Source organism: Phallusia mammillata, chromosome 4 (genome assembly GCF_965637545.1).
Source record: "Phallusia mammillata chromosome 4, kaPhaMamm4.hap1.1, whole genome shotgun sequence".
Classification (NCBI taxonomy): domain Eukaryota; kingdom Metazoa; phylum Chordata; class Ascidiacea; order Phlebobranchia; family Ascidiidae; genus Phallusia; species Phallusia mammillata.
The window spans coordinates 22,201,954-22,227,844 of NC_137255.1; the positions used below are offsets into that span (position 1 = coordinate 22,201,954).

A 25,891-nucleotide genomic window follows, 5' to 3' on the forward strand; every position below is an offset into this window, starting at 1 on the left:
ATTTATCACTTTTCGATACTACATTTGGTATGTTGTTATTTATCATTACAAATGACATTTCTAGCAACAAGACTTACAAGTTATGCGAATTGGATGCGAGTAAATACTGCGCATATTTGGGTCCCAATCTAATATTAACAAGAATTTCTACATGAAAGCCATAGCTATGTGGATTTTTTTATTACGATACAAATAAATACGATAAAAAATAATGCAAAAAGGAAAAAGGAACAAAAAATGCAATGGCGAAATAGTAATATGACAACCAAAAACGTTTTTTTCTTGTTTGGAAATTGCAATGTTTATCGAAAATATGGTTGACACGGGTCAGAGCAGTCAACTCGTAAAGGCAGCTTCTGACGGACAATGTCCGTTGAATCCGTTTACGATACACAACAATTAATCTTAAATCTCTTTCGTTTTTTACGTTTAGGATTTTTGCTGTCTGAAACATCTTTTAGTGTGTCATTTTGAGCTTGCCCCAAAGCAACGACCATTGGTTGAATTAAAGAACCTTTCTTATTATTGCCCTTCGACTCTTTTTTGTCATTTTTTGTGGGTTTTTCGTTTGTTTGCTCAATAGCAATGACGTTACCTTCCAGAGAAACAGTTGGTTTGGAATCCATAAACGTCTGCTGTGCAACGGGCCAACTCGATTGATCCTCGTTTTGCACCTCTGTTGAAAATTCTTCTTTTACTTTTGACGGTTGCTTCAGAGCATTTTTAGTTTCCAGTTTTCCCGTAGTATCAGCATCGGATATTTGAATTATTGTTGTATTTTGTTTTGTCGCTTGATTGACGAATTCTATTCGTGATCTTTCTCGACTATTCAATCTATCTTTCCATCTGTGAGGTCGTGGCATGACTGGCCGACTTGCAGAAGGAGTCGCTGCAAAAACAAAAACCTCTGTAGTTTTTAATTTTTGTGCCAATAGCTTTCTTCTGGGTGGTTTTGGTGGCGGAGTTTGGGTACTGGAATTCCGCACTTTGCTGTTATCTTCAACCTCATTATATGCAAATGGTAAGACCGAACGTGGACCATATTGAAATCTGTTTATGTTTGATTTCCTTGGAAGGTCAACAACAGACGACATCACAGCAGAATTTAAAGATCTCGCTTGATCACGGTGCAAGGGTGACGCTTTGTTAGTTTGACCACTTTCAGACAAGTGTGATGTGCCCCATGACACTAAGGTTGCACCTCTTAATGCTTCTGGGTCAGTGATTGTAGATTGGTTGTGCACAGGGCATTCTGGAACACATTGTATTTCTGTTCTCAAGCTGGTGGATGTTTTAGTCGTAGCAGCGTATGGCTTCCAGGGATCAGGCCACCTTAGAACCCTTCGATACGGTTCGCTTGGTAAGGGTATAGCAGTAACTTGAACAACTTCACTTTGTTGAAGCTTACAACTTCGTGATTTTAATGGCGTGGTTTGCGTAGTCGAATCTCTTACAATAACAGTTTTGGAGTCATTTTTAAACTGCTTTGCATTTCTACGAAGTAAGTAATTGACCTGCGTCCATCCCCTGTCATTTAAGAAAATTGAACACATATTTTTCACCCAATCCGGTTTTACAGTGGAAGAGGTTCGAGCTGCCAAAACAATTTTCCAAACTGCTGCAATATCTTTCCCGTAAAAGCCGGATTCAATGTGAGCTGAAAGCGGGCGAATTGGACGCCCTGTTTGGAACCGCACGACATCTCTCGGAGGCAACTTTATATATCTGTTGTCAACTGTCTGTCTTAAGAACCAGCATCCATGATGATGACTCGCTATGATGCAACCTGTTGAAAACAAGCATTCTCGATTTGAATTATTTTTTTTATTGTTAAAATTGGGATCTGATGTGATTGTTTAAGAATATTATTATTATTTGTGTTGTACCTTTTATGTTTTTCTTTTCGGGAGATGATAAAGGACGACGTCCAACTGCGTTTTTGGAATTCTCCAAATCGGTTTCTACGTAACAAAGTGAAACATTAAATTTTGACATGCCACGAAGTGAGTCTAGCGTAAATCTTCACAAGACAACATACCTATAGAGGAGTTCGGCGAAACAGGAAAGTTGAAAATTCGATTAACAACTGATCCACGATCCTGTTTGTGGAAATGCATTAGTTAGTTAAAATTATTTTTCTCAAGCTGTACTGGTGTGATTAATAATAATTTCAAAACAATAACTTGTGTGTAGGCCAGTAGTTTTTATGAACTAGGTTAATCAAGCAGCAGTTATGACATTAAACCAGTGGTTCTCAAACTTTTTTTGTTGCGACGCCCCTGGAAAAGTTTTCTGCACTTGCGACGCACCAGCAAATAAAAGTTAATGAGGAAACTTATTATTGAAGTTGTGTTTAATGATACAACAACAAAAAGCCACGAAAACGAAACTATTCTGCGATGCTCTAGGAAAATTGAAACGCGACGCACAGTTTGAGAACTACTGCGTTAAACCATTATTACCTGCATCGAAAATGACCAAACTCTTAGGTCAAGACCCCTGTAAAAAGCACAGTTGCGGATAAAAACTTGCAATAACCAACAATACACATTTTTCCTTCTCTTACCTCTCTTTCTGCAACCCCACGGTACGTACAGGAATGAAAATTCCTTCCTCGTTGCCACATTTTTTCCAATACGGATATAAATTTGCCATTTTGTCAGAGCATGTAAATGCACAACCGGTTTTTATTTCGTTTTTAACGAAAAATGCTCAAACAGTTGAAAGTTACCATGAAACCGATTATTGGGTAGGAGGCAGTGTGACGTCATATTGCCGTATTTGTGACAAATTTTGGCTGACAAGTGTTTGCAAGCATGAGTTTATTGTGTATTAAGTTACTAGCATCAGGGGCATCAGCATCAAATTTCGATTTGTAGGTAGATAAGAAATCAAACATGTATCGTGGGTATATACTTGGTGATGATGTTTCCGCAAACCATAGAAGGGTACGTGTTTTTGTATTGATTTGTGGATTGAAGATTTTGTATTGTGTAATTGGTTCTCTTCTGTCAGTGTTTCATACCGGAACGGAACGAAACGAAATAACGTTATTCGTTCTGAGCATATTATTTATTTCGTTATTTCGTTCTGGACCGATATTTTCATTTCGTTCCGGTCTGACCGAAATAAATTTATAACGGTATTTTTCGGTATTTCGGTCTAAACAAAAGAACATTTCTCTCTGGTCTTTAAGCGAAAAAAGAAAGTTGCAACACACAAAAATGATTGTCGATAGTTGTTACGTCCCATAACATTTGTCAATGATGGTCAAACGAATGTAAATTGTAAGAGCTTAACGGCGCGAAATTTTCAGTAATTGTTTCATGTCAAATGTTCAGAACGAAATACCGGAATAAAAAATAACGGTATTTCGTTCCGTTCCGGTATTTTGAATTTTTTTATTTCGGTATTTCGTTCCGGTATTTGAGCCAAAAATTATTTATTTCGTTCCGGTATAACGTTCCGTTCCGTTCCGGTATGAAACACTGTCTTCTGTGTTTGACAACATAACCTAATTAAGTTTAATGAAGTTTTGGTGACAATTAACTTCAATCTCACCAATTTAGAACCATTCGAAAACGATGTTTGAAAGACAAACTGTATTGTTCCTGCAAACTAAACAGCTGCAAAAGTTTTGCCTCTTGCTTAAGGTTCTGTGTGTTTTTAACGCCACTCTTAGGGTTTGCCGTTGTTGTTTGTTTTTGCTGTGCACATAAAAGTTAGGTGGGTAATAACTGCCACAAGTTTTGAATTTAGGTTAGTTGAATTTTCTTTCAATGAAATCGCGACATTTTAAGCAGCATCATACAACTCATGGAAGCTAAAATCTTTTGCTTGCACTCACAGTTTTTCAGGCTCTGTTGTATATGACGCTGGAATAACGTTTCAATGCATAACCAGAATTTTGGTTGCATAACCCGAAAGCTTAGGCGCCGAGTAGGCGGTGGCGGGGTGGCGCCGCCACCTCGGGTTTTTAAAGCACAGCGGCCACCGTGGATATTTTGGTTAGTTTGTGGTGGTATCGTACGAAGGAAATCGGTAACAATTGTTTTGGTTAGTGCTTTGTTTATAACGTCAAACACACTACTGTCTGCCAATGAATGTTGGGTCATTGTTGTGTACAGTGCAAATGTGTTGTATATAACCGCCTCACGAAATTTTATGAGATTTGCGAACCGGTCAGCATTACTGGTTACTGTCAATGGACTTTTTGTTACAAAACCGGTTGAAAAATATGACTTTTGTGATAGAACCGGCTGACAAAAAATTTGAATCCCAACACTGGTCAGAACTAGTCATACGGAATTCGCCTTCAACCTGAGATTCAGTATTCTCTCAAAAAGCAATGTGTTTAGGGAAAATCTACTAACACAAGACCTCACAGACACGCCTGCTATTTTCCAAAAGGTGGCGCAACGGAGCATAGGCTTTCGGGCAATAATTGCTGACTCAGCAAATTGCTGTAGCTCCACCTGTGTTCACAATATTCCCAAACAAGAATAGGGAACTAAACTAAATATACACTAAAAAGAATAATCTACAGTGAGCTTGCTTCTTTTTGTTCGTATGCAACGAGCTAAAAATGTTCCCAAAATATTTCATCAGTTTGATTTCAACTGTAGCCTATTGTATTATTGCAACAAAGATATGTATTCGGCAACAAAAAATTATGCTGAGTTAAACAAATTTAAAAAACTAAGTTACATCGAGAGCAATTTAATTGTGCTTTAAAACGTTACACAAAAGTCAAAAGCTTAAGTCACTTTCAATCTGTACAAAAAAAAAGTTTTGCAAAAATCAAAGCTTGAAGCTTGATATAGGGAAATATATGTTAAAAAGCGTTTTGCAAAAGTTAAAGCATAAAGTTTGTATATTTGGTGATGGGTCTTTTAATTTTTTTTTACAAAAATCAAAACGTTTTGGAGTTTCACAAAGTTCAGAGCCTAACATTTGATAGTTGGTATCTGTGCTCGAAAGGTTTTTTTTTTTAAAGTTAAAACCTGATAAAGTTACTGGCTCTGATTTTTTTATGGGATAAAGTTCGTTATTTAGTTATTTGTGCTTAAATTTTTTACAAAAGTCAAAGCTTAAAGATTGTTATTTTGGTATGTATGATATGTAAAGTTTTCACTGAGTTAAAAGCTTGAATAAGTTTTTCGTCCAGGCTGTAATTATACCTCCATAGACGTATTGCGCTGATTTAAAGCACGCAAAAAAGGGAATAAACGGATGCAAACGGTTTCGTTAATTGGTCAGGTGTTAAATCGATTGTTTAGCGCTGAGCCATAACGCGAGAAAACAAAACCCAGAGAGCGTTTGCAGGAAAGCCATCTAGGGTATGTGTGGTATCGATTCCTTTTCAATCGTCAAAAGATTATGTCGTCCTATTCTTCAACAACTAATTGGGCAACCCATGCAGTAAAATGTATAGCCCATTTGATCCTTTTCACCCGGCTGCTTTACCCGTTATATAAGCACCTGCTCGGCCGCGTGTGGACGTCAATTACATGTGTATACGGGTAAGCGTATGCTTTGTCCATTTGTTCCTTGCAACATGTGAGCATCCGAAATCGATAAACGATCACCCGCGTAACCTTTGCCCCAAAATTACCAATACGTAGAAAATGTGCCACTGTGTGGTGTTGAAAATGTGACCCTAGTAGAAGCAATAAAAAGAATTAACACATGTTCCTTGAAGTGTATCTGAGTTAAAAGAACGCCAGCCCAGGATAGGAGCCGGGTTCGAATACCATCGCAGGCAAGATCTTTTAGCTTATGCCTTGAAATGCTTGGGCTTGCTTTAAAAAACGCCGGCAATAAGCATGGCGAACTATGATCAAGACTCAATTGAGAAATGATGACTTCTCAAACAGCTAAATTCCATTACAAACTATAAAAGTAAAACTTTTTTGCCAAAAAAATTAAATTGTTTGAATACCACAGATTAACAAGAGATGACATTTTTCACATCTTTGTTCAAAGCTACGACAAAACACAAATGTGAAATACACACATGCCTACAATTGCTCCTATTGCGACCAGACGATAGGAAGCGACAAAGGCAGATTAAAACGTTTATTACAAAACGGCCCGCAATACACATTTGACCTTTAGCTACGAGATTAGCTCGAGTAACTGGACGTCATGTTCTACGCAGCAACAGACTTACTAGGGAACATTATAATTGTTTCATAGCGCCGAGTGCCGCGAAATTATTATGCGCCAATCGGGTTTTTAAATTTCTTCTTTAATCGTCCGCGGGCCGTCGGCGATCGAGCAGATTAATAAAGGAATTAGCTTAAACGCGATCGTATACACACCAGTCGCCACTGCAGATGCATATTATGGCGGCTTCAGAAGCTAACAATAAGCACTAGAAAATCGTCGTTTTGAGAAAAAGGCAGTGTCCTTGGTTGATATATGACTGCACGATCTTCGGTCCAGGACTTTATGTGCAGTGGAGACGTTGGTCGAATATTATGAAATTATGTACTTGTAACTGTAATAAAGATTGTTGTAAGTTTTTCTGAACAGTTTGGACTTAACACAAGTTTTAATTTTTTTGTCAGAAAATTAGTCAAGTGGAAAACTTAGTTTTGCAGAAAGTTGAAAAAGTACAAAAATGTTAAAACATTTTTTTTAAATTATTTTTTGCTTTTATTTGGTTGCAAAGATAACGTAGGCTACATTATGTAAAAGTTTCGATAATTTTTTATCAATTATTTTTTTACTTTTGCGTAAAGATCACAAGTTACAGATAAGTAACAATTGTCACATAAATTATGGAGATTGTTTCAACAACCAACGAATTGGATAAAAACTCCATTGACAGAAGAGAAAAATCGTCCAAGTCCTTTTTGATTGACCATATACTAGCTCGGGTAAATTAACTTTTATTGCATGAAGCATTCAATTTGTGGTAGCCTAATATAAATGGTAAAACCGTGGATCATAAACTAAAAAAAATAACGGAATTAAAAAAATAATACATTGGACAAACAAAATCAATAAACAAATTAAATTTAGAAGAAAGTAATTTTAGGCAGAAACTTCTTAACTTAACAAACAATTTCATCAACATTTGTGTGACATCGTTATTTTATCATTAGCCTTCTGAAGAACAAACGAAGACTGAAGGTTCTGATCTACGGACACCCCTCTCATCCGCTAATTGCGACAACATCAGTCAAAACTCTTCAAGTATCAACCAATCTTTCTCGTCTTCCTCTGGCTTTGAAATTTCGCCTCCCAGATCAACTTCTGTGAGTCCTCCCTCTTCTGCTAAAACGTTTTTGTCAGTGAGATCCGAACGGTCCTCAAGTGACCCCAATATTGGCCCAATCACCTGGCCGACCTTTGCTTCCTTCGAAAATCCATCACTTGCTTTTGCTGCTGCGGCCATGAAGTATGCGCAGCGTTTGTCAGTAGCTGGAACGCTACAGAAGTTTTCATGCGAGGCAGACAACGCTAGAAACATCACCCTTGACGGATCTTGCTCAAGCGGAGGTGGAAGCAGCGACGAAGACAGAGGATCATCATCTTTGCTCTTCCAAGATCGCCACAACCTCCCTGGATCCCACAGCATGCCATTTTCCTTGCATCCGGCTCCAGGTCTCAACAGCTTTTTGACCGCGTTTGGGAATCATGGGCGCACCGACAAAGACAGCTTTATGTATTTCAATTACCCTCTATCGGCTAAGCGTCCTTCGTCGGCGGCCATGTTGACGAGCCTGGCCGCGCAACACTGGGGCGGTAAATTGGCTTCACAAGACGCCGCTGGATTTTCAACTTTTCCTGGGCCAGCTGGAATCAGAATGCCGTTTTTGCAAAATGGCGGATCAGACCCTTCAGGAGGTGAGATTGGATTTATATTTCCACAAAAACAGAGTTTATTACAGTTTGAAACCCACATTTTAGTGGGAAGGGAACCTGTATTAAAACAAAACGTTGACTTAGTTTGAGAAATTATTGGACGAATATTTCTTTTGAAGATGGCGTTTAAAACCAACATTCATTTTAAACCAGTTATGTTTGTTTCGATACATTTTTCAAAGAAAAAAACTATTTTTAGTAATAAATATTTTTGTGAAAATAAATATCAATTTTATAAACATATAAGAGGTAACTTACTTATCACCTATAGGCAGGGTTGCCATACCGTCCTTATTTCTAAGATTTGTCCTTATTTTTAAGGGCAATGTCTCAGAAAAATGTATTGTCCTTATTTCTAAGAAATGTCCTTATTTTTGACTGTAGTCCTTCTTTTGTCTTATTTTCAACAATTATGAGTCAAATCCCTGCTACAGGTGAAAGTAAACCTAGACCTGAGCTGTGAGAGATGCACGAAACATTTTCTACGAACAAGGGGTTGCTGGAACAGATTGTTTCTGGCCAAAATATTGCATATGATATGTCATGGCTCGTATCAATGCAAAGATCCTTATTTTTGGTTTCAAGTCGATGGCAACCCTGCCTATAGGTCTTATCCGATACAATATCGCGGAGTATAAAACGCAATTACCTCAAACCAATAGAAAGGGTAATTTACTGAGCAGGTGCCAAAAACCCCATTAATATCGTCGATCCTTGCGCTGTAGGAGAGCAACGGACTCAATTAGCAAGAAATAACGAATGGTTTTCCCGTCATTCCGACAAATAATCTGAGACATTTTTATCGATTGTGGGATGACATTTCCAAGCGTCTGGAATAATCGCTTTTGTTCCCAGCAAGCAACGGTTCATGCGACCTCCCTGTATATTTGCCGCGATTAGTTGTCAAGGCCTCTTAGCAGCAACACTACGGACTTCCTATTGCGAAGATTAAGCCATGCGTAGTAATTGGGAGGGTTAATTTGTGGACTCGGTCGCATTATAGCAAGTCAGACGGGCCGAGAGTGTCACACGATTATACGCTTTGTCGGCACTGGTTTTTCGCTTAACCCTTACCGAAGGCCAATTAAGAGGCATAAGATGTAACATTTTTTCTTCCTTTAACACTATAGTGAAAAGTTGTTTCTATTACTCTGTATGGTTTCAATAGCTAGCTTGGGAAAATATCACAAATTTTTGTTAAAAATAGGTCAAAATCCAGATCCATATCTTTACATTTATTATTACATAAACATTTAAGCTGATTAGTGTTTCAAAATACTCTAAAAACAATATTTTGAAAGCTTGTTTCAATAATTTTAAAAAAGTTTCAATTTGATCAATTTTGTTTTCGAATCAGCCTATAACTTATTATCTGAAATTGTCATGAACGAATATACAACAAGGTGATTTAGAAGGGCCAACTGCTTAGTGTTTTATTTTTGAGTTGCAAGCAACTAGTTTATTTCGCGTGTCAACTTAACACACATCACCATTACTATAGTTAATAATAAACTATTTTGAAAGTTCATCACGTTTCAATAATTGGTTAACCTATTTCATGAATCAGCTTACATTATCTGAAAATGTGCTGAAGGAATATAAAACTGTGGTTTCAAATGGCCAACTACAATGTAGTGAGTGTTTATATTTAACTTTTAAACAACCAGTTTATTTCGCGTTTCAACTCAACAAACATCGATTCAATGCTCAATCAACTCAATCAGCGACGAAGCAATTTGCTCTCCAACAATGTCAAGTAAATCTTAAATCCCAAATGCACAAGCAATCCCCGTCAGGCCTGATTGCATCAATTCAAACAGTCAACTCTTTGCTTCCCCGCCGAGTAAGAGGATCAGCCAGCCCGCTTCGTTAAAGCCCAATTAACTGCTCCGTAATAACTCATTAAAACTTAGTCGAGCAGTAAATAAGGTGGAAGCTTAATGCTGTACGACGACGATTATCGACTTGCGCCTTCCGATCCAACCTTTTATGCGCTTGGATGACTTTTAATTGAGCAGGTTTAGGCAGGAGATTGCTGCAAAGTATTGGTTTAGTTTCTAGAAAGTAATTACTTTTTAGTATAGCTTGAGCTCGGTTTATGATTGCTTGACCCATATGCTAACATAAAAAATCTAATAGGGATTCGTAATGGGGCGTCTCCTGGGTTTGAACGTAAAAACGCCCATTTAGTTTAAGGTTGGGTTCAAAATTCTGTCCAAAACCTGGAGTCTTACCTGAAGTTGTCTAAACTGTCTAGATGCGAAAAAGGGGTTGGGTGGGTTTATCGCAAACGTCACTGCTTAAATTCATGATTTACACTTACATCGTTTCAAGATTTAACAGTTGTCTTTTTTAATTTAACGATTATATGTCTCAATATAAATAAATAGTAGTACACAAAACAGGTTGTTTTATTAGACGTTTGTTATATACTTCCCCAAGCGTTTAGTTTACATTACATTCCACAAATTCTAATGTTCTTATTTGTTTCTAACCAGTACATCTACAAATGAACGGTCCCATGTTTTCACACGAATCCATGACATTACGTCAGTGCAGAAGACGCAAGGCCAGGACAGTTTTCACCGACAGACAACTGGCGGGCCTTGAGCGACGATTTACAGGACAGAAATATCTCTCGACCCCGGAAAGAATCGAACTTGCTGGGGCACTCGACTTAACGGAAACTCAAGTAAACAGATTTTTGAATGTAGAAATGTTTATCAATATGGATAAGTTAACAAACGGAAGCAAAATGGCCACTGGTTTCCAACCTCATTTTTAATTACGGCCTCTTATATGAATTTACCTCTTTGTTGGGATTTATTGACACCCCTGGAACCATCTTATTGACTCCCATGGGGTTGGGAACCACTGAAATAGGTCATATCGCTGGCAAAATACATTGCTAGTACAACAAAAAATAAAAATATAGAACAAACTGTACACGCTTTCGTTTAAAAGCGCTCTCTATGGCTTGACATTAGTTTCCTACTTTACTTTGAAGTCGAGGCTTAAAATAATAGTTACACGAGGCCAGCTGTTAATCCATTACATGTTTCAAAATTATCACGTTTACACTATTTAGGTAAAAACATGGTTCCAGAATCGTAGGATGAAACACAAGAAGCAAAGACGTTTCGACGGAGACGAGGAAAACGGCAACCTCCAGTCTTCAGAAGAAGAGGAGGACAACCTTCAACGCTTAAATGTACACTCAGCAAATCCCAATGAATTGATTGAAAATCGCTCAAGAAGTTTCGAAAATCAGCAATGGGGAAACGAAAAATCAAGAACAACTTCTTTCCATAGTGGCTAAATCCAAACAAGAGCTAACATTTGTAATTTGCTGGGTCCAAGTTCCGATAGTTTGCGTTGTTGCATTTATAGAAATCATATTTTGTGCACATTTTTAAGCGTTAATAAAAAACGAAAAAAAAAACAGTTTGTCCTAATATAGAGAACAAGTTCAGTCGCAATTTGAAAATAAATATTAAGCACAGCCAAACTTGTAACCAGTGGTGGAATTCAATTTTTTTTCAGCTGGTTCTATCACAAAAAATATTTTTTTTAGCCGGTTCTGTTACAAAAAGTCCATTGACAGTAACCAGTAAAAATAACCGGTTCGCTGATGTCATGAAATTTTGTGAGGCGGTTCTGTGAAACCGTCTGAATCCCACCACTGCTTGTATCAATATTACAAAATCCCAGACAAACGCCAAGATTCTGTTGTGACGTTGCAAAATAACGTGTTAGGTACTTTCCCCTTGTAAACTAAATTTCATTACAAGACTGAATTAAAAAACTTTGCAAGTCAGCAAATGCATAAAAAAGCTATAATGCTGAATAGAGCAATCAGTATTGTATTACTTTCTGTTACACTTGGATATGTGGTAGTAACCCCGTTTACCAAAGTGGAAGAAAGTTTTAACTTACAGGCAGTCCATGACATTTTGTACCACGGAAGAAATCTTTCTAAGGTGAATTTGATATCATATTTTGTAGTTTGTTTTTAAAGGTTGTACCAATACTGTGGATTTACTTTTATTGCTTGTCAAAATTCCTATCTGAGTAAAGTCTGTAAAAGTATTTTCACTGTCCTATTAATTGAACAATTCAACTTGTGTGTGTATGTTTAGTATGATCATCAGCAATTTCCTGGTGTAGTTCCTAGATCATTTGTGGGACCTCTAGTTGTGGCAACTTTAACTTATCCATTGAAATTGCTGTTGGAGTTTTTTGGTTTTACTAGGCTGTTTGTCCAGTATGCAGGTATGATATGGGCCCATAAGTAATGGGTCAAAAAGCACAGAGTCAAATAATAGACCCAGGTGTTTATCCAATGTTTATTTTCTTAATATGTAGTACACCTTATTTCTACAAGTGTTGTTTTCGCAGGAAATAAAGTTTCACAAAACTTTATTATTTTGCTTTTTCAGCTCGCATGGTTTTGGGTTCCTTGGTTCTATGTGGTTTGTTCAAATTTCTGAAGGCAATTGAAAAAGTTTTTGGCAAAGACACGTCCAAATTTTGTGCAATAATTACTGTCACACAATTTCACTTGTTCTTTTACGCCTCAAGACCTCTTCCGAATATTTTTGCTCTCACTGTTGGTAAGTGTTCCAGGTTGTAAAAGTTAAATTTCTTTTTGCACAAAATTAAGTTTTTTTGTAAAATTTCACATGAATTTATTCTGTACTAACCTTTGTTTTAGTACTTCCAGCGCTTGCATCATGGCTAAATCGAGATATTCAACAATTTGTTTGTTTAGCTGGGTTTGGAATTATCATTTTTAGGTAGACTCCTAATGTGTGAACTATTTGCTGCAAAATTGCTAACACAAATGTGTAAACTTTAGATTTGAACTTGTCATTCTGTTTGGCATTTGCTTACTGATCTCATTATTTCGAAGAGAACTGAACTTGAACAATATTTTATATATTTGCATAGTTGGTTTAATTGTTCTTGGTGAGTAAAACTGCATGAGCAGTGATAATATGATACCATAATCAATGCTACTAATCGAACGGTTTGTTACAGTTGCCACAGTTGGAATTGATTCCTATTTTTGGGGTCGATGGCTTTGGCCTGAGGGCGAGGTCATGTGGTTTAATGTGGTACTGAATAAGAGTAGCTCTTGGGGAACTTCCCCGTGGCACTGGTATTTTACATCTGCGCTGCCAAGGTGTCTATTGACCTCTGCCATTTTTATACCATGGGGACTAAGAAGTGACTCATACAGGTAACAAATGCTTATTTAGCTTTTAAAGAGCATGCAACTTGTGAATTAGCCACATTTCTGAATTAACAATTGAGTTTAGTTACAGTAATAAAGTATTTAATTTTACCATTACTGATTTTGTACCATCATCTTTTTGTATTAGGACCTTATTGCTTTTGCTGCCTGCTACTGGATTTGTCTGTGCATTCTCTTTTCTTCCCCACAAAGAACTCCGCTTTATCATTTACACAATCCCTATGTTTAATGCAGTTGCAGCATGTGGATATTCCAATCTGTAAGTCTGTTTGCAAAGCAATATGCAGTTACTCTTCTGTTAGTGTCTGTAGACTAGTAGTTTTTGATTTTGTATGTGGTTGTATACAATTTGCAGATATCGTCGTTTTGGAAAATCATTGTTTTGGAAGTTTTGTTTTCTCACATCTTTGGGAACTTTTGTAATCAATTTTATTGCTCTTACTGTCTTTCTTGCTGCGGCTGAGTTCAATTATCCTGGTGGAAATGTTATGAAAAGTCTTCATGCTATAGTAAGAATGCCACAAATTGCAAATACAAAAATTAAATGCTATTTTAAGTTACCTAAATGTTGTTCTAAAAATTCATATAAAATAAAAATCAACCCTAAAAACCTCTACTCTAGTGTTTGATTGTTAAAAATAACTTAATACACAACTGTTTGACATATCCACTACCTGCTCCCCATAAAAAAATGCTACCTCCAGTGATGCATGTTTTAACCGATTTACGTCGCTTGATGGCGCTATATACACAGGTACCGTGTGAGGCAAGTGTTACTCCAGTAAACGTTCACATCTGTAATCTTGCTGCCCAGACTGGAGTTTCAAGATTCAGTGAAACGTGTCCCTTTTGGAGGTAAGCGAAAAAGTTTCTGGAAAGTTGTGCAAATAATTTTGCCTTCTAAAACTTTTTCAGTATTTTAGAAACAAGTCTTTATTACTGATTGTGATTAGTATTAGACTTAAAGCATTTTTCAACAAATGAATGGTCTGTGCTGCAAAAAATAAAATATTGTAGAGGCCTCTCTCACTACGATTATCGTGTTCTTGCATACTACAGCGAACCGGACAGTTTGCCTTCCTCTCGTCTTATGCGGCGTATTCGCACATTGTGTTGTTCTATTTAGATGTATCTGGAATAAACACCTCGCTACAATACGTCCTAAAAATGTAAATGTATATTTAAAAAATAGCTACCTAAATTTCTTCAACAAACAGGTCATGTAATGCAAATATAGTTTTTGTTGCCTATTTTTTCATACTCACATAAAACAGCGTCGTTTAAGCTATTTTGTAATACTTGTATATTTGTTTGTGTAAACTAGTAAATAGGTATCCACGTTGGCATATTCTGCTGTCTTATGGCATCGGAGAGGGTAATTCCAATAAATCATGATTGAAAATTGATTTCATTGTTTTTTATTAGATACAACAAAACTGAGCACATTGAACCGGACACCCTGCGTCATGACAAAAGCCTCACACACGTCATAATCGAAACAGGTGCTATTTCGGATGACGTATGGCGAAGAAGCCACCGACGCTTAGCGGATGAATTGGGCTACAATGGTATTGGAATACAGGGACCCTCTATACTTCCATTTCCTACCCCCTATGTTAAGACTGAACCTGTTTTATCCATTTGGCAGAGGAATGATTTTAACACATAAATTGATAAGTTGCCACCTGAATGGGAGTAGCTAAGCTAGTCTGTGCCTCATATGCAAGCGTCAAAAAAGCCAAATTTTTGCCGTTTCTTTGCATTAAAGAATCGTTGCATCACGTTGTTATATGAGTACACGGGTGAAATATTCTACCAAGAATCAACGTGTTAGTATTTCTTTGTGATAGGTTGTGATGAATGGTGCAGTATTTTAACATTTAAAAACGAATATAGCTGCTATTGTTATAAATGACATCTTAAACTTAGATAGACGGGATTTATGATGGGAATTTTATCTGTTTTGATTTTTTTCATACGAAATTCTTAAGTTTCGTAATGCGATGGCTGTTATTAAAGATACTTCGAAGCTATAACCGAGTAATGCCCGTCCGGGAAATTGTACAAAAGCTTAACGGTATGACCGCGAAAAAGAATAGGCATTGCTTCACCTCCAGTAGTTTCCACAATCTTTTCACGGGTGACTAGAAGGTTGACATTATTTGTCTGTGCTGATTTTGATATTCATGCAACTGCGCGTTCTGAAAGCTAACAATATCACAATAAGGACCTGATCTTGTAAAATCTTTCTCTTTTGTAACTTAATTAAAAACAAAACTTTTATCTGTGTAATATTAATGATATTTTATCAAAAATGGCACTTTGGGGTTAGTAACGTGTAACAACCGGCTAGTACATAATGCATTGTAACGAAACTTTGGTGTTGCCAAAGAAAGTTATTCGAACCGCCCCGGATTTTGCCCATGCAGATATTGTAACTCTATACGATAATTTATAAATTTTTTTGTAATTTATCGTCGATAACTCAACGACGATCAAATAAACGAAAATGTACATAGATCGTCCGGAAGTGTGTGTGTGACAAGTCTAGACGTATTCTCATTCTGTTACTGCTGATTGTCACTTAAACATCGCAATCGACAACAGCCAATTAACTCCAACCGGCAGATGTCACAGTGCAAAGAAAGAAAAATTAAAAGGTTTTGTGGGTTGCTTTGCAAAGGTCTAATACGAGAAAGGAAGCATTTCTGACGAAGCGCACGGAGTGAATTCGTATTTTGACGACACAATCACATAAAAGATCGATTTTGTTATCACAGTCTGGCCTTAATGTATTTTTCTGTTGACCTCTTGTACAATTGACTGCTTTTGACCGATTCAATGTAGAATGTGACGCAGTGGTTGATCAAAAACACAATTTACGTTACGTGTGTGACAAAGGTTACAATTCAAAGAAAACAGCATGCTTACAATAAAAAGAAACAGCCGAACCATGTTTTTTAGTTGCTAATTTATTTCTTCTATAAACATGTCCAATTCCTCCAAACAGTGTTACCAAAGTTATTTTTGAAAAATTAATGCATTACATAAAACAGAGGTGTGAAATTAGCAGTCGTTGGGTTAAATAAAGTCCGCCGCGGCGTTTTTAGCTCTATAAAGCATTGTAACAAGTTAATTTCACCCATGCGAAGTCATTTCCTCAAAGCAGTTTGGTGTCTTTTGCGTTTCCTTTTTTATTTGCGTTTTGACCGTCTATTTTGTGGTTTCTCAACTTATACCGATCGCGAATCACCTGAGGACTTTTTATATCGTTGCGTACCACCTGGATCCTATTTAATTCGACATCTACTAACACAAGAACTCACAACAGACAAGTTTGCTAAACACCGTTAGGTGGCCCAAAGAGCAATATCGAGTATTTTAGAGTGCATTTGCGAATAATTTCATAGTAACAACAGCAATAAAATTCACCTAAAAGCTTAGTTTCTATCATTTAATTTAGTTTCAAACGCTGACCCATTCTCACTGTTAATTAAAGAAATTACGCTCTTCTTTGCGCCATCTATCGGTAGTTTGCAAACTTTTCTGTTGTGAATTCTTGTATTAGTAGCTCGAGTTCCAACTCTTGATCTGTCTTAAATTAAGTACAGCAAAAAGCTACCAACGTATAAGCCTACCTATTTAAAATATAACATACGAGATCTGGAACTTAGCGGGTGCCACCAGTCCTGAAGGTGTCTTAATTGAGTGTGTTTAAATATTACAAAGGTACATTTTTCCGCTGTATGTGAACCTCTGGTAAATATAAATATATTAAAGCACCACCCAACTCGAATTAAATGCCAACATCTGACAGAACGTAAATATAGACAACCTTTATGTAAGAACCAATTTAAATGTTTTCTGTTCTGTCTATTTTTATGTCACACAAAGGATCATGCAGTTTCACCAATCAAAAATTAACCTGTATTGGTGTCGAATAATATTTTCAAAACTTTTTGAAAATAATTTTGATCCCTTCATAAACTTTAGCCTATGCCATTTATCTTGGCAAATTGAAATGTTAAGTTAACAACTCAATTTTTCCACCTGTGATTTAAGGGCAGTTTTTACAGACAAAAATATTAAAATTGTTTTCTAACATATTGGATTTTTTTTACTTGTGACAGAATAAAATTTCCCCCCTCAAAACTCAATTAAACTTAGATTTCTTGCATCAAATAGGATTGTAGAAAGACACGTGCTCTTGGCGGACCGGCAAAAAAATGCTTTGCGGATCCTAAGGGACTGCGGCTCCCGTTTGGGAAGCACTGGCGTAGAAAATCAGCAATTACAAAATTACGGGTCTTCGTAAATATACAAGGCAATATGATCTCGATCAATAGTTATTGTCACCTTTGGCACAGATTTTTTTGAGCAGTGAAACAACTTTTGCACACCCTATAGAGCTGTGACAATATGCGAAATATTTTTTTAAACATTATTGCATAAAAAGCGAATAGCGCACTGAATATGTTGAGTAATGAAACTAACTCTGTTTAAGTATTTAACGCTCAAAGTGTAAAATTTACTATAATGAGTGTCTACACTCTACAGACACAAACGTTAGTATTGACAATTAATATATGATGTCGTTTATTTTTATTTTACTATATGCCGTATATTGGCAAAATGGGTTTATTGCATTGTGTTTGCAAATTTGATGTAAATAATTTTAATATTTTTGTCACTGCGACAATATTGGTATTGAAAACCTATAACTTTGTAAATCCATGAAAAGTTTCAAAGCTTTCTTTTGCTTTTATTGTATTATTTTGCGTTTCTAAATAACCACATATAGATTTACTGAAAACGATTTCTCACTATTTGCTGTTTAAACAAGGCCTTTTCAGTGTATATATTTCCATTTCACTTCAGAGCTTCGTGTGTTGCACTTCGTCAAACAAGAATAGAATAGTTGTCATCATTGCCCAGTGATTATCGAGTAGAGACCACAATTGCCTTTCCTTTTTTAGTTAAATAACAATAGAATCAACCCACATCTGAGAAAAAAACATACTTTAAAGAAACCGAAGGAATCACAAACTAAACTTAATTACTAAACGTAAGCGCTTGTATGCGGTGAACCCCCTTTATGATTCATCTATCTGGGAGTTATCAAACGGCCCATAGGTTTAAAAAACGAAAATATTGACAAAAAAATGTCTACTGTATACGTCTGTCAAACAGGAAACCGAACAGTTGGCAATTCTTTTTGGGACGTTTTACTAAATCATATTGCTTTATGGTTAGTATTGTTGATCGACATCAATAAGCGATTCCCGTGAGTAAATTAAAGTTTTCTGGTGCAGTAACTTCTTACCCTAAATTCACAATAAAACCCAATAGCAGTGGTCAATAGAAAAAATATTATTTTTAATAAAATTCGCGTTGTAATCAATTTGTTGACCATTTTAAACCAGAGTAAAGACGTGTAATACAGACAAAAATTAATCAAAATAAAGAATAACATTCACTTTAAGGCATAGTTTCGTCCTAAAATGCTGCGCGCTGGCATAGTTCCACACCACTCGCATATCATTAGCAAGCGAACAAGAAAATCTATGCTGCGCATAAAATGTAATCAACATGTTATCTTTGACTAATTAGAGTTAGACCCAAAAAACTGCCCGCGGCAGCAGGGGGCTTTGTGTATATGGTAACGGTTTTCAAAAGGAGAGGGATAATTGCGTTGAAGATGTCCATAATTACACAGAAATGTGAATGATTGCATTATTTTAATGTTCTGACAAGAACATTATTTCGCTAGGATGCCTAATACCGTTTCTGGTTATGTGGCTGTTTTGTTTACGGCTGCAGATGCCTACGCCAAAAATCACACGAAGAATCGATCTGCCAGCTGCCTAGCGCAGACTGCATACTAACAATGCTTCTGTTATGTTGCGCCAACGAAGCCACAAGAAACAGGAAAAAGGGGCCTATTGCGTTATTTTCAAGTCGCGGTTGCGTTTGGGTCAGTTTTGAAAATGCTTGGTAAGCGACAGCGTCACATAAGATGGAAGCTGACGATTTGCCAGGAAAGGGCGCTCAAGACGCTTTCTTTGCCGTTTACCTCATCATAGTTATCTTCGTTACTTTAGGCGAAAATCTAATTCTATTTGGAACGGTTTATGCGAGTACGGAACGCCGTTTGGACGTTGGCTTATGTCAAATGTGCGTTTATGGCCTTTGTGCCGGAGGACTAGCACTTCCCTTTACTTTGGCTGCAGCATCTGATCCTAGTCTTATCACGGCGCCTGGAACTGGTGAGAACTTGTGTCAGTTTACCGGGACTCTGACGGCTTTTCTACATCGAGTTTCGACCTTTAACCTTTGCAATGCATATGTCGACAGGTAAATAGACTTCAACTAACAAAATGTCCGTCTGAATGTTTGTTGGTTACAATTGGTCTTTTGATGTTGTCGAATTTGAACCCATGAATATTTTTCCTGTAGTTGATTTTGTTAAATTTAGGAAGCATATATACGTAAATATTTGATTATTTTGTGATGATCTGTTTTAGTTATTTTGTCCCTATTTTGTTTACTGACGATGGCAAACAAACGTTTAATTTTTCAAGCGCAATCAGATCATCTGGCTTAACTTTTTTGTTATAAAAGTAAAGTAACTTTTTTGTTATACGTGCCAGGCACAGAAAGTGCAATCTAGAAAATTTTCGGATCAAAATAGGCCACGAAAATCTTGTTGCAAACTGGCCATTTCAGGTTCAAGACCTAGGGATGAATAACACCGGCTTGATTCGGGCCTGACTTTTAATGTACTATTGGGCTTAACTCAGGCTTACTTGAAAAAAAATTGGTGAGGCTTATGCTTTCGACTTTGGGTCCGATAATTTGAATTCCGCCTACGACTCGGGATTCTATTGTGATTTAAAGTCACACCCTCTATTACGTAATACACATCAGCTTTTACACAAGCAAAAAGGAGTCAAACGCTAGATCTGTAACATTTTATCGAGCAGCTAATTCTTATAGGGATCCGTTAATTTGACAAAAAACCGTGTTACCTGTGTCGACGTGCCAAATGATCGTGCGTACGTCACAAACGAATCGCGTTACCGATTTTATGTTCCACGCAATTCACTTTAAAACGGAGGTCACCAAACCGGTCCATGACGTCATTTTATCCGGACTACGAAAGTTTTTGGTCTTAAAATGTATCTTGGAAAAAATAACTTAAGTTAACCGTTGAAAGTAAATTTACTGTGAAAGTATTTCTGCAACTGCAACAAAATAGGCCTATGTGCACCTAGTTTCGCAACCCGCATGAATTACTCTAAGCCTAAAGGCAGTTTGTTACATCACATATGTTACCAAAGCAGTGGCTCCCAACCTTTTTTGTCCTGTGCACCTTTTTAGTCTATATTCAAATCTAATTCCCCCCTACAAATTTAGTTTGCTAAAATATCGTTTACATTAACATTTTAATGTAATTCTTAGAACAGATTATAAGCTTAAATCGGTTTTTAAACTCTCGATTATAAGCTTAAATCAGTTATACTAGAACTTATATATGGAAACGCAGTAGTAACACATAGCACAGACAACCAGTAAGAGATTGATATTGAAACCACTGTACTATCAATGCTTATGTTATTGTGCGCGAACAAACGTCTTTCCATTGTTAGTTGTGTTTGAATAAATCAGTTTCGACTGTAAAAGAGATTCTATAATTTTCAACACAATTTTACTATTTGGCAGCAGCACGGTCTGACTTAAAAAAACATTGCGCTCTTGTTGGTTCGGAAAATGTGCTTCGCCGACCACAGTTTGAAACGGCGTTGCGTTAGGGCTTGTATTACGTGTGTGGCCCTCGCATGTTATTTTTATTGTCATTCGGCCCAGGGTAAAAGTTTGGTGACCCCTGCTTTATTACAATGATAAAAAACTCGGGTATTTCTTAATCAAAGGAATGTTTTTTTTACATCATTACATCTTACCTAATAATGAAGCTTGTTATTCAGAAACCTGTAGTTATGTTATACGTTGTCACAATTTTAAAAAATAGCCTATGTCTGGTTACATCATGTTTTTACTAGTTAGCTAATAAAGTAACCGTGTTGGATACAAAAGAAAGCTAAAAAGATGTAATCATAGTCGATGCTCTATGACGAAGTAGAAACATTCAAACTGTCCCAATACAGAAATCGTCTTATACCAACGCGCACTCTTCACAGACGATTCCAGTTGTGGATTAAACTGAAGCTTTCAGTACACTTAAATCAGCCTCTGTTTTTCGTAAAAGGTAAAGAAGTAAAACAGCTTTTCCAATGGACCTTTTGATTTTGACTTTTCCAGGTGTTTGGTAATTGCCAAGCCGATGGCATACTCGCCCGAACACAGATCAATATTTCGGATGACCACTTCGATCTGCAATGTTCTTCTGGCGCTTGGACTGGCGCTGGCGCCGTTTGTCCTGGTAGCAGAGCCAAAGACCGCATACAGCCCTTTGCCTAACGCTCCCATCTGTATGTTTCGCCCCCCGGTCGGAGAGTGGACTACATTTCTATATGTTGATGCGATGTTGTCCTACGGACTTGTGTGGACTGTGATATGTGCATGCAGCTTAGGTGAGTGTAGCTTTTTAATTGGTTGTGAAATGCTGTGGGTAATCTCACAGTAGTATTTTGCCGTTTGGTATATCGTTGATCATTGAATATTAGTAATTGTACTAATTGGTTTTGTTAAAAGAAGCGCCGCCTGTCGAGAGATGGGCCGTACTGGCTATAGTGTAGTCACCCAACGGCATTCCAGTTTGTTGGGATCGAGTTACAGGCTAAAAAGCCAGCCTCGCCTATTCTGTTCCTTGCCACAAACGCCACATGCAAACAAAAATATGTACAACCATAGCCGTCGAGTAGGCGGTGGCGGGGTGGCGCCGCCACCTTGGGTTTTTAAAGCACGGTGACGGCCACCGTGGAATTTTTTTTCTTAAACGTTGCTATGCCAATGAGAAACGTTACAGCAACGTGTTGCAATTGCAAACTAAACAGTATTTCAAACATATCTTTTTTTTCTGATTTTGACTAACGTTGCTAAGTTCAATGGGGAAAATAACGGCCCAAATAGACGTAAAAAGCGACATGCTTTATTGTTCAAACGTTTCGGCAAATGCTCATGTCATCATCAGTGATATCATCATTGATGATGGCATGCTTTTTACGTCTATTTGGGCCGTTATTTTCACCATTAAACTTATGAACAGATCCGTATACAGTGTTCCAGACTAACGTTGCATTCTTTAAAAAGTTTGTTTGGCTTTGAATTTGAGTTCTTCTGGTTGCACGCATTAGTGACGTCAGATAAAGTGACGTCATGTTTTATGTCCGCCACCTTGCATTTTCGCAAAACTCAGCGCCTATGTGTGCAACAGATTTCCGAAAACGTTTTGCAGACAAAAATACTTTTTTGGATTCTACGCCGGTGCCAAAAACATTATTATGACCACTTGTCGTAACAAACAACATTTCGTTTTGTGAAAGGATTAAGTGTAATTCTTTTTTTCTATTTCAGGTATGCTATACATAGCGTGTATTAGCTCGGCTGGCCAGAGCAAGATCGCACCAATTAACTTGGGGACTTTTACGGATTCACCTCTCCCGTTTAGACAGGGAAAGCAACTACCAACAGCATGGGGCATTGTGGCAACAACCGACGGTATAATAGTTGACAAACACCTTAAAGTTCAATCGTGTAGAAACTTTTTTGTAATCTATGTACAATGTATTTGTATTCTTTAATTTCTTTCAATCAAGAAAGTTATGTCGCTTTTCAATTCCTTTAAAAATAAAGTTTAATTATTATAATTAAAGATGGAAACAACAAGTAAATTCAGTCTGAGTAAAACTGAGGAACGCATACTTTGCTTATAACTTAAATGACACATTCAGTTCCTTGTTCAAGTAGAATAAGTTATTTGGTCTGAGTTTCCATATTTTGAAAATTCCTGTGTGTAACAACGATCGTTAATGTTCGTATGTGGTCTAATAAAGGGACAAACATTTTATTCGCCCAATTTACTGATAAAAATTCCTAGTTTCTAATTCGCATGTTTTATATTCTCCTCAGATGCAGAAATGGGCGAGTGTAGCCTTGGCAAAAAACAACAAATTGATTCGGGTGCAGGTTTGGTCAGTCAGTCGATAAAACGACGATTTCCACGCAGCCCGATGAAAACACAAAGAAGCCTAAAATCACAACCTCAGCAATACACAGAAAGGGAGGTTTCAAATCGAAAACGGAAGTTCAAGGGCAAACCGGGTTTCGCCGCATTTGGTGTAAACAGGGGTGACTTTGCCAAAGAGCCGCCGCGCAAAAAGAGCGTTACTGCGACGTTCTATGACGAAGTAACCCTGCACAGTGACGGTTCGACAGACTGGAAAACGTGTACAAAAGTTAATAAGAGTGCGGATGGCGGGGAACTGAACCTGAGAAGACAGATCAAGTGTGAAAAAATGAAGAACAATCGCCTCATCACATTATCATCGTCCATGTACCACGATCAAGGTAAAGACATTTTTAAGCAGCTGTAGTTTCAACATTTGATATCTGATCTCATCACATGGCAATATAAAACCTCAAAAGTACAACCCAAAAACTCAAAAGTTCAAACCAAAACGCGTTTGTGTGCGGCCTAAAGATGCTACAGTTTGAAAAATAAGCAGTTGCTACGAAAACAAGACAAAGTTCATGGGCTCGAAAACGATTTAATTTATAAATAAGCCTACAAGCCAATTAAACTTTTGAAAGACATTTTTTTGTTTAAAAGAAATGCTACCATTTAATTGATATCAATTTGACTTTACCCAAAGACGTATGGATAAATTTGTGTTTTTTGAAAGAATTACTAATGCACCATCAATAACATATTCTGTATCCACAGCTCGCAGCGGTTCGTATCCGAACAGAAGAAAAACGTTTCGCAAGAAAACCACAAGAAGAAAACGACAGCCTAGTCGTCTCAACACCAAAGCCCTCTTTACACTTACATCCACCCTCTTTGTATTCACCCTGACTACCCTACCTGTCTTCATGCTGCACCTAAGTGTTGCAACGTCTAAAACAGAGGCAGATGCCACTTCGAGAGGTGTTTTAATTCTAGAATTCGTATCCTGTGTGACGTCAGTATCTGTGTACGCATCGTACCCTTTCATGATGGTAATGGCGGACAAAGACATGAAGTTTAAAATCGTGCAGCTTATGAAGAGGATTTTCGACAACACCGAGTTCTTGGGTGAAAACGAATCAACGAACGCCGTTTTGTCATGAAAAAAGATTGCCATGATTTGATGAAGTCGAAAAATAAGGCAAGGAAATGCCTATAAGAGTCAATAGAGGTGCCTTTCCTCTTCAGGAACGATAGCAGTTGCCCCACACTTTAAACGTTTTACGGTTTAATCAAGGAGCAACACCACAAAAAATTTGACATGACTTGAGTGATTCATATATTGTATACATAATAGCCTACATCTGAGAAATGATGGGAGAAGGGCCAGACTAAAATCAATACCAAAAAATGCTCTAAACAACAAGAAACCATCAACGGTATAGGTTACACAAAGCGACGTCAAGCTATGCTAAAATTGCTTTCACCATTGGCGATTCTCAACTTTATTGATATTTAAGAGTGCATACAATTAAAAATCCATATCTATCAATTGTTATGAGATCCCTTCAATAATAATCAAACTCGAGCAGAAACCTTGTTGTTCTCCGAAAGAAAGTTAGATGGTAATCGCACTCTTAAATGCACAGAGCCATAAAAACTATTAGTAAATGAGTACAACTTCTAAACTGCTTGGCCAAAACCTGGTTTAAAACATAACATGCATTTATAATGAGCAACACCCAGATGTCACTGGTCGATTTTTCCCTTACATAACGACGAGAAGACACGCATGGTTGCGTTTGCACATGACAAATATTCGTAACATAGTGGTTGACCTGGTTTAATTATCGCGTGTATGAGAAAGCGAATTGCTGCATTTTTATTTGCAGATTTTCAAATGGCTGTTGCCAGAATTGTTTACTATTTGATCACGCTTTGGAGCTGCACAAATTTAATAGGGTCACCCAAAAAATAAATGCGCGATTAATTAAAAAAGTTTACAGGGGCAATCAACTAGCCCTGCCAATATTCGATGATCGTAGGTTTGTTTATATTATTTTGTCTTCGCTAGGTAAATAAAACTAAACCCATCAAAATCTTTGAGCAATTTTGCTCCTGGCAAAAGGGTGTTTTTGCACTTTGCGGTGACATTGTGATCTAAAGTAGGCTTAATTTGCTTACTTCAACCGGTACTTTTAACTGTGTCTGTTTTGCAAGAACAACGTTGCCATTATTTATTTATTTTTGAACTAAATAAACCAATGTATGGTTACTGCTGATTGGTATCTTCTGAAACGTTAGTTTGCATCAAACAACGTGTGCCTTCGAATACTGCAGATGCGCTATAGATACGCTTGGTAACCTTTTTTCGTGCAACGTAACTTCAAAATAGTGCAGGTAACTATCTTTGGTGCGATTAAACTCATAATAGGTGCGACGTGACCCGGAAATACGGCAGCTGTCCTGTTTTTATGCGACAAATCGTAAATACTGCAGTTAACGGTAAAACACGCAAATAATGCCGGAAAAGTGTTACGATAGTCCCAACACACACCCAAAACCCCAAACCCTATAACGCTAACCTTAAAACCAGTACCTATACAGCATTATTACGTTACGTCGCAGTAACT

The 25,891-nt window shown here is 37.2% G+C and overlaps 3 protein-coding genes across 4 annotated transcripts; all 3 read left to right on the forward strand.

Annotated features, from left to right (window-relative positions):
- The first annotated feature begins 6,726 nt into the window (after positions 1-6,726).
- LOC145224328 (uncharacterized) lies at positions 6,727-11,305 on the forward strand. Its single transcript, XM_080090798.1, has 4 exons — positions 6,727-6,884; positions 7,113-7,857; positions 10,374-10,567; positions 10,964-11,305. Exons 1-4 carry the CDS (start codon positions 6,786-6,788, stop codon positions 11,192-11,194), a joined length of 1,269 nt encoding a protein of 422 aa, XP_079946924.1. The 5' UTR covers positions 6,727-6,785; the 3' UTR covers positions 11,195-11,305.
- A 181-nt stretch (positions 11,306-11,486) lies between these two features.
- On the forward strand, positions 11,487-15,652 carry LOC145224326 (dol-P-Man:Man(7)GlcNAc(2)-PP-Dol alpha-1,6-mannosyltransferase-like). 2 transcript variants are annotated; one of them, XM_080090796.1, is made up of 10 exons: positions 11,487-11,855; positions 12,015-12,147; positions 12,315-12,488; positions 12,590-12,671; positions 12,734-12,843; positions 12,916-13,117; positions 13,260-13,391; positions 13,488-13,641; positions 13,887-13,987; positions 14,558-15,652. In XM_080090796.1, exons 1-10 carry the CDS (start codon positions 11,697-11,699, stop codon positions 14,799-14,801), a joined length of 1,491 nt encoding a protein of 496 aa, XP_079946922.1. In that variant the 5' UTR covers positions 11,487-11,696; the 3' UTR covers positions 14,802-15,652. The 2 variants fall into 2 exon arrangements, with proteins under 2 accessions (XP_079946922.1, XP_079946923.1); XM_080090797.1 differs by lacking the exon at positions 12,015-12,147 and having other exon boundaries at positions 11,790-11,855.
- Positions 15,653-19,086: 3,434 nt separating this feature from the next.
- LOC145224889 (uncharacterized) lies at positions 19,087-25,484 on the forward strand. Its single transcript, XM_080091502.1, has 5 exons — positions 19,087-19,486; positions 21,452-21,723; positions 22,667-22,810; positions 23,222-23,659; positions 24,036-25,484. Exons 1-5 carry the CDS (start codon positions 19,149-19,151, stop codon positions 24,419-24,421), a joined length of 1,578 nt encoding a protein of 525 aa, XP_079947628.1. The 5' UTR covers positions 19,087-19,148; the 3' UTR covers positions 24,422-25,484.
- Positions 25,485-25,891: the final 407 nt, after the last annotated feature.

Coding starts and splice junctions, on each gene's coding strand:
- LOC145224889 (XM_080091502.1), top strand. CDS start 19,149: ATGGAAGCTGACGATTTGCCAGGAAAGGGCGCTCAAGACGCTTTCTTT. Junction 19,487..21,451: donor TGCAATGCATATGTCGACAG/GTAAATAGACTT, acceptor TGACTTTTCCAG/GTGTTTGGTAATTGCCAAGC. Junction 22,811..23,221: donor CATTGTGGCAACAACCGACG/GTATAATAGTTG, acceptor TATTCTCCTCAG/ATGCAGAAATGGGCGAGTGT.
- LOC145224328 (XM_080090798.1), top strand. CDS start 6,786: ATGGAGATTGTTTCAACAACCAACGAATTGGATAAAAACTCCATTGAC. Junction 7,858..10,373: donor CGGATCAGACCCTTCAGGAG/GTGAGATTGGAT, acceptor GTTTCTAACCAG/TACATCTACAAATGAACGGT. Junction 10,568..10,963: donor TCGACTTAACGGAAACTCAA/GTAAACAGATTT, acceptor TACACTATTTAG/GTAAAAACATGGTTCCAGAA.
- LOC145224326 (XM_080090796.1), top strand. CDS start 11,697: ATGCATAAAAAAGCTATAATGCTGAATAGAGCAATCAGTATTGTATTA. Junction 12,148..12,314: donor GCTGTTTGTCCAGTATGCAG/GTATGATATGGG, acceptor TTGCTTTTTCAG/CTCGCATGGTTTTGGGTTCC. Junction 13,642..13,886: donor TGAAAAGTCTTCATGCTATA/GTAAGAATGCCA, acceptor CTATATACACAG/GTACCGTGTGAGGCAAGTGT.